At 36.4% G+C, this 8,527-nt stretch overlaps 1 protein-coding gene across 7 annotated transcripts in view; it reads right to left on the bottom strand.

Moving 5' to 3' along the window:
* Positions 1-1,140: 1,140 nt before the first annotated feature.
* Positions 1,141-8,527, bottom strand: part of LOC113068379 (rho guanine nucleotide exchange factor 10-like protein) — a 42,590-nt gene continuing 35,203 nt past the window's right edge. For all 7 annotated transcript variants that reach the window (XM_026241117.1, XM_026241116.1, XM_026241121.1 and 4 more), the window contains 7 exons: positions 8,263-8,349; positions 6,727-6,941; positions 6,427-6,584; positions 4,697-4,839; positions 3,273-3,444; positions 2,976-3,098; positions 1,141-2,891 (listed from right to left, as the gene is read on the bottom strand). In XM_026241117.1, coding sequence (XP_026096902.1) covers positions 2,359-2,891; positions 2,976-3,098; positions 3,273-3,444; positions 4,697-4,839; positions 6,427-6,584; positions 6,727-6,941; positions 8,263-8,349 — 1,431 coding nt within the window. In that variant the 3' untranslated portion in view covers positions 1,141-2,358. The remainder of the gene's footprint in view (positions 2,892-2,975; positions 3,099-3,272; positions 3,445-4,696; positions 4,840-6,426; positions 6,585-6,726; positions 6,942-8,262; positions 8,350-8,527) is intronic.

Raw genomic sequence — 8,527 nt, 5'->3', positions numbered from 1 at the left:
CTACTGTGGACAGATTCGACTCTGGCAAAAAAATGCTGGGGACAGGATGTACCACCCGCAAATTACGCCTATATACACCATTACATTTAGATACTCCTTCTTGTGTATTGTGAGAGGATCAGGTCAGACATTTTTCCAGAGAAGCTTATTCTCTCTCTCTCTCTCTCTCTCAGCTGTTTTTTCCCTTTTCTTTTCTTATATTCACACTGTTGAGAACAAGGCACAACAGGCGTGGGTCAAAAAATACAGTGTATGACATTCAGAATTTAATTAAATTTTAATTAAAAAGTTTTTATTTAAATAGTTCATTTTAATCAGTTATGTAAATCAGGAGTATTATGTTACACTTTTTGCTCTTTAGTTCAGGTTTATATACTAACATTATATAAAAATAATGGTTATTAAGCTGCAATATGCTTGAAACTATATAGTTTCTATTTTTTACCATAAATGTAAGATTTTTTTCAGAGCATTTTAAATAAACACACATTGTAATTAAGAACAATTATTTACACATCCTCCAATGTCACAGAGGTATAAACATTGTGCTGATATTTAAGTTTTACAAAGGAGGGGCGTTATCTCGATCAAGTCCTTCAATAAGCAATAACGAGATTCTTGATTTCCCACTAGACAATCAAACATCTCTAATTTGAAGCCTTTGATGTAAGCATAACGGCTCCTCCATCCTGAAAGTAAACCAAAGTTTCTCTTCTGCAAACATAATAGCTTTTATATTCAATAAAAGCCTAGCTTAATGCATTTGAGAATTAATTAAATACATTATGACATTTAGTTGAATAGCACAAATGAAACTGCAAAAAATGTGATTAAATGAGCAAAACATCTACTACTAGAACAATGAGTGACTGTTATGCAGCTCCTTTAAGTCCTGACAGGTCAGTTTTACTCCGCATCTGCCAGAGATGTGATTTGGCATCCTCTTCACGTAGCACTGGTGTCACAATGTGCATATTAACCACTGCCTGAGCTGCGCCATACTGCGTTTGCTGATATGTTTAATGTGAGAGCTGGCAGTGGCTGCCCAGAGATAAAAGGCTGAAAATGTGCTGAGATTCAATATAAAATATTACTCTGCAATATTCATTTACAACAGGTCTTCACACACAATGCAAAATCCACAATTTCAAAACCATTTAATGTTGAGTCAGTTTAAAATCAAATTAAATGCTTTTAAATGAAATGAAAATTGCAAATACATCAATCACTGTAAATATGATTTCATTTTTTTTTAACAAAGTGACACTGCGAACAACAAGAACCATCAGACACACGTACCTACAGTGAAGACTTCACTTCTCCTTATCACATTTCACACTAAAATAACATTAAAACATTTAAATATACTGACTCTGAATATTCAGCTACCTTACATTTCTGTGCACACCGCTTTGGTGCTGCATAAAAAAATATCTTTTATCATTTAAACAAGAAAGAACTGGGTCACAGCCAATACTCAGATACATATTAAGGATTACTTAAAAAAAACAGACAACACTTACCCTGATTCCTCGCATGCAGATCATTTGGTGGTATCAGTCATTTAGTAATATTTTCAAAAGGTGAGATTATTTTATATTCAGTTGTGGTGCATTATATACCAAGCATGTGCTATTATTATGACAGACGAACATTAAATGGCATGGTTGTTTATCAACTTAAAGGAATATTCTGGCCTCCTTAAAAGCAATGTTGTCATTATGGGTATTACCATCAAAAAAGTAAAATAATTATTTTAATTTGTCCCTCATTTTCTTAAAAAAAAAAAAAAAATCAAGAAGCAAAAATGGTGGTTACATTTACAAATGCAAGTGAATGGGGCCAATTTAAGATTTAAAAGAAGAATTGAGAAGCTTATCATTTAATTGTGATTTAATTGTTTGTTAAAACGTGTATTATTTGAGCTCTAAATAATTAATTCATTATATTTTCAACATTTATATTCATTATAAGGTTTACGGTGCTGCATTGTATTGGCAGTTTTATTTGTATTTTTTAACTAAAATCATATTAACACATTGTTTTAAGTGATGTTGAAACAGTACGTTTTTGAATGTTAACAGATTGGCCCCTTTCATTCATTGTAAGGGCCTCACAATAACCAAGATATAATGAATGACATTTTTTCAGGCAAATCTGTCACACATTTTGCCACAAATGCTGTCACAGCTTAACTTTTACTGAATCTGGAGTATTCCTTAAAAACCTTCTGGAGGAGAAGAGGATTAAATAATCCTCAAAAGCCATACAGTCTGTTTGTCCTTCAATGATCCAACAATCCTCCATCACTGCAAAAACATCCGAAGAAAGCCAGAGCAAGGAGAATTCATAACTGTCTCAAACTGTAATGGGCAGCTGCCAGACCATGAGCGTGTTTTCACTGGAGTCAGGGGAGTTAGAGGATTTTACGAGTCGACGGAACCCTTTTCCACCGGATATAACAGCAGCTGAAGTCACTTTCTCCCTACGTGCCGCTTCCTTTAACGATGGCCCAGGCCCTCTGACCCAAACCTCGGGATCATCACTTAGCTCATAGATAGAACCGTCCTCTAGGGTGTGCACCAGAGAGTCCTGGGTCGAGTCGGTTGATTCTTCGGGCCGGGCTGTCAGAAGCTTTCCTGGGAGCTGAGAGGTAGAACGGAGTTGGTACTGCAGTAGCACTCCTTTAGCTTTGGCTTCTGCCTGAGGAGAGCCATCGTCCTGCTGGAGGGACTCCTGAGAAGAATTTGTCACCTTCTTATCTTCACCACTTGAATCCACACCCTCCATGGGAGAATCCCGCTTTAGAAAATCTTGGGATAAAATGCTGGAGGTGGCAACCAAGAATTCAACAGGGCCGTTGTGAGCGTTAAGTGACGTCATCCCTTTGCCTGATGGGAAAGAGGGATAGTTTGTGTTAGGTAACAAAAAGAAGGCTTAGATGAAATGCTTTGTTTGTTTAAATTGTGGCTCGCCTGTTATTTTGGGAATGCCCTCCAGTCTGGGCACTGGCAGGGTGACAATAATGCCCTGAGTTGTGCCCACCCATAGCAGTCCTTGGCAGATAAGCAGGCTGGATACACACACAGATTTTTGACCTATAAAGAAAACATGATTTATTGATAATTAAAATAAAATATTTTTTATTTTATTTATACATTTTCTTCCAATTGCTGCTTAGTTTCAAAAAATTTTGCCCCTATCAGGACCTGTGTCCCAAATTGTTATCTTGAGAATTCATATCCTGCACCATAATCAAATGTTGGACTTGCCAGGGCTTAAATATGCAGAGGGTGTTGAAATGTTGATCTCTTGGAGGTGTTCCAATGTTTCTGTGTGAAACAGACGTAGGGATGATCCCTCTGAAAACGCCATCCACACCCCTCCTCCAGCACGCACCATGTGGGTCACGCTAACCATGGGGTCTGGATGAACTTCAAAACTCTGGGAATCATAAAAGATAAAAAATAATGATGAAAATGCATAAAAACAAGAAAAAGCAAGAGGAATCATAGATTTAGGGGGAAAGAGACCAAAAAAAAATCAAAGCTGAACATCAAAGTTTAGGCCAAGACTGTAGAATGTAGTGCTCTAGAGTGGGTATAATTTGATGTCAGATTATATACTTCCTAATGAAATTCTGTTTGGACCTATAAGGCTAGGCATATTACATCACATTCCAGAATGCCAACTATCAAGGAAAACCATAAAATGTTAAATTAGTATATAATCCACTTAACCCCACTAAGAATGTTTGGGAAATGGATCATTTAAGTCAAAAGAAAACAACAATAATACAGTGAAAGGCAATTATAATATTATATATATATATATATATATATATATATATATATATATATATATATATATATATATATATATATATATATATATATATGAAATATGCTATTTTTAAAAGTTATGGTGAGCTGTCAAGTGTAAATACAGTATATATTCATACACATTATTAGTAACAATAGTTGTAAAACCAAATAATGGTTTGATATTTTTTTATTAATCATTTTGATTTTAAAATATATAAAAAATAATTATTTTACATTTTAATAGCATTTCAAAATATTACTGTTGACCTCTTACATATTAATGGACCTTTCTTTAGTTTTACAACAAATCAATTCTTCATTCTGCATTTTCTATAGGTGCAAACAACTATTGACCTGCAAATAAAAACGGGATGATATGTCCATTTGCCTGGCCACATCTTATCGTCGGGCTGAACTAAACTTCCAACTTCCAGAGCTGAATTTAATCCTGATATTAAGCATCAGGAAGGCAGAAGGAGGGTGCGCTCCTTGCGGCAAAATAGAGAGGTTGGCTCATCTGTCACAAGTGATCAAAGGCTAGCATCCCAACATGCTGTTGGGCTTCTACAGGGAGGATACCTTTTATGTGTGGCTTAAGATGCTCTCTCATAATGCATCTACCACGGGAAGCCGTCCTAACAGAGAAATGAAATGTAAAACTCTTAAATAAAAGAATCATTTCAAGCTTTCCTAAACCAACCTTTGTTACAGAACCGATCTCAATCTTTGATAAGTGACATGAAAGTTCACTCTTTTGACTTACGGTCTTATGAAAAGCATTTGTGTGCTGCATCTTCATTGTGAAGGTGGTGGAATCCCATTGGACACATTATAATTCACATTCTAAGGCATTTCTCAGAGGAGAAGGATACCTGAGTCCTGAGAGAGAAGCCTTCAATCACAGAGACCTGGTTGGCACAGCTGGCCCACACACACTCGTCTATTTGGAGGAGTTTGAGGACGGGCGTGCATCCAATAACCACATGTCTGCAGGAATCTGGATCCCACAACCCCTCTGTAACCGCAAAATGCTGGATTTAGAGGTGCTACTGGAAATGGCTAATATTTACACATCTTTTATATTGTAGCAGTAGATTCAGAAAGGATGAATTCAAACAGAAGAGATATCAATAGCAATATCAAACATGAGGCATTGGTGCTGTATACAGTTGCAGGAAAAAAATATGTGAACCTTTTACCTGGAGTTCAAAACATGGTGGAAAATACATTTTTCTAAGTATCTTCTTTCATTTTCCACTGAAGAATAAAGTTATACAGATTTGGAAAGACATGAAGTGAGTAAATAATGACAGAAATTGAGCATCGCGTTAGTTCAGTCAGGCCACGTTAGTCACGCTGACAGTCAGCTGTTCCTGACGTGTACCAATCTAGTCTTGACACCTATCACATGCGGTCTATTTAAATTCCCATTCTTCATTGTCATAAAATATACTTGACAGAAGTGGTCCAGATTGAACTTTCATTTTTGGATGAACTTAACATATTTCATCTGGAGTCAGCTAACCCATCCTGATCTACATAACATAATAATTTTACAAAGTGTTAATTTTGTACAAACTAATATTATGTGACTTGTACGCAAATAAGCAATCTTCAGGGAAAAAAAATAACATAAGCATGAAAGTCCACAGCTAAACCTAACTGCCAATGGGGCCAACAAGCGTGTGTTGGCTAAGCTGAAATCCCAACATTTAGATGGGCCTGAAGGTGTATATGAAAAAGTCTTTGCAAAAGAGCACCTGGATGTTTTAAAAATATATTTTTAAAATATCCTGCGGAGAGATGAAGCCAAAAGGTGTTTTAAAGTAGTTAGTAGCTCTAAAGAATAAACTGGAATGGAGGGACATCATGGGGGTTTGCAGCCTCAAGGTCTGGGCAGCTTACATTCATTGACAGAAAAATCACTTCCTAAGTTTATCAGGTCAGTTTGCAGAAGGATGTAAGGTCATCTGTTTGCCAGCTGGAACTCAGAAGTTGAATGGTTCGACAGGACAGTGATCCCAATCTTAGGACTAAATCAACAATAACATACCCCATCTGATGTGGCCCAGTCTTGACCCTCAACCTGGAGAATACTGCTGAATTGAAATGATTTTGTAAAGAGGAAACACTTTTTTTCCCCACTCTGCCCTATGACTGTTTACATGGCTTGCCCAATAAAGACACGCAAATTCATTATTGCTTTTGTGTTGTTTAAACACATTGCGCTTTTTTTTTTTTGATTTTATGGAATTTTATGACCAATTTATGCAGAAATTCAATTCACATATTGTTTCCAGCAAATGTAAATCCAAAGTGAATGGAAAAAAGAATTGAATTTATAAAATGTAATATTGTAGAATTTATAAAAGGTATTGTTTACCCCAAAATTTTGATTCTGTCATTATTTAAACCTGTTTGACTTTATTCTGTAGAATCTGTGGATGAATGTTGGTAACCAAACAGTTTTGGTGACCATTTATCTTGTTTTGTTCCACAGAAAAAGGAAAATCATGTTTTGGAACAACAGAAGAGTAATATGATGACTGAATTTTCATTTTTTATTATATTTACACAGAAAATTGCATGGAAATTATTCTACCTCCACTCTTTCGGTTATAAACTGCGACTTTTCCATTACTTAGTCCAGCGAAGAGAAAGTTGGCAGAGTGTTTTAGGCACAGAACTGGGCAGCCCTCTGGGTTACAAAATGTGAGCAGACACAGAGCAGCAGTGTCCACGCTTCCATAAACCAGGATGCTTGAGAAACACAAACACAGACACAAAGTATCAAGAGCTTTTCTCTGGGAAAGAAGCAAATGAGTACTGGCTGACAACATAAAATGATCAATGTGATGACTCAAATTATTCCAGATCAATACAGATATGTATTCAGACTTACTTGCCATCCAATAATCCTACACAGATGGTGTGGCCGATCTTGGAAAGAACTTCCGAGGTTTGTGTTTCCAGTTCTTCCTCAGTGCTGGGCTCTGTGATATACTCCAGACAAAGCACTGGGGAACCTAGAGAGAAACTCTTAACGGAGCGTGGCGTGGGTCTGTTAAGGGAGAAAATCTCCACCTGGCCGTGAGAGTCGTCGCCCCCACTAGCCACCTGTGCAGTCGAAGAGACAACAAAAAGAAAACAAACATGAGGAGGACGGCATCCAGTGCCTGAACTCACTGACATGGCCCTCTGAGAGGCTGCAAGCAAAAAAGATTTAAAAAAAATGGAAGCACAGCCATGAGATAAATGATTTATAGAATGGCTTTTGATGTGGAATACTTGATGTTTGTTTCTAGAGCTGCCTTTCGAGAAACTTCTCGGAATCCTGCTTCCCTCTTCTTTTAAACGTCGATCAAACTATTCTGAATTCTAACAGTGTTTTTTTTTTTTTTTTTTTTTTTTTGAGGAGCTCCTACTAACATCACTTACTTCAGGTAGAAAAACTCTTTGAGCCGGAAGAAAAATATCCCAGAAAAGTAAAGTACATTTTAAAGTAGGAGTTTGTGATTCAGTCAGAATTAAGAACTGGAAATGTTTATGTTGGAAATTATACAAGTTAGTCCAAATCCTCCAAACAAATTGGGACTTTGTTTGTCTATATTTTTAAGTCCCTCTTTCTGAATGTTACACTGTTAAGCCAGCAAGTGGCAAGAGTCACTGAATAATTCATCCAAACGATTCATTCAGGAATAAAACAAGTGAAAGTGGGCCTCTCCTAAATAAAACCTACACTTGCAGCCCTTTTGTGCTTAACCACTTGTCTACTTAGTACTTACATGATGTATTTCTTGAATTTGGCCCAAGTATTCAAATGTGTGTAAAGAGCAAATGTGTGTGTAGAACTTTTGATTATCCATTGGGACACAATTACAACATTGTGCTGTAAAAACAAGTAATGCATAATATCTAATTATATATAATTTATATAACTTGCACTTTAAAGTGTAATTATTATTCAGAACAACATCATTCTGGCTTATGAAATATTGCTTAAATATATACTGAATACTGTGCTGCGGCAAATTATATTTAATGTGGTGTAGTATTTAAAAGGCTAGAGGTTCAAACCCTGCAAGGAATGATCCGTGAGCTATTTCCATTGTGCCTTTGAGCAAGTATACTTTATGTGGATAATAGAACATCTGCTAAATGACTACTTCATAAAATATGATACTGGAGGGCTGGGAAATTGGCATATTGTCAGTAATTACAAGTGAGGGGCTCAGTATGTTCTCAGTTGTACTGTGCTGATGACTGCCCTGGTTAGAGGTGGACTATTCAAATGTTTGTGGATGATTTGTTTCCCCTAAGGTAAATCACAGGTAAGGTGAGGGACATGTACAGAGATACTGTATTACAATTTCCTGCCCCAGTGCAGTGATGATTTATAAAGAAGAAAAGATGTTCTCATTGTGCAAAGTGTACCTACCCAGAGGTAGCCCTGAGGCAAGGATGTGCTAGCAGCAGAAAAACCAAGAAGAGAACAGTGGACCGGGTTATACAGGGCAGCCTGCAACTGCAAGAAACAAGATAAAGAGATCACTTTTAGAAATCAGCATTAAAAAATGCAGCTCTGTAAATTGTTAGTTGGACATTATAACACACACACAAAAAATGTATTAAAATAAAATACCAAAAATAATTATTTCAAATTGCTATATACACATGCTACATTAAGATTTGTTTTATGTTTT

The sequence above is a fragment of the Carassius auratus genome, linkage group LG44F (assembly GCF_003368295.1).
Source record: "Carassius auratus strain Wakin linkage group LG44F, ASM336829v1, whole genome shotgun sequence".
Lineage (NCBI taxonomy): Eukaryota > Metazoa > Chordata > Actinopteri > Cypriniformes > Cyprinidae > Carassius > Carassius auratus.
This window is presented reverse-complemented; position numbering and strand designations above follow the sequence as displayed.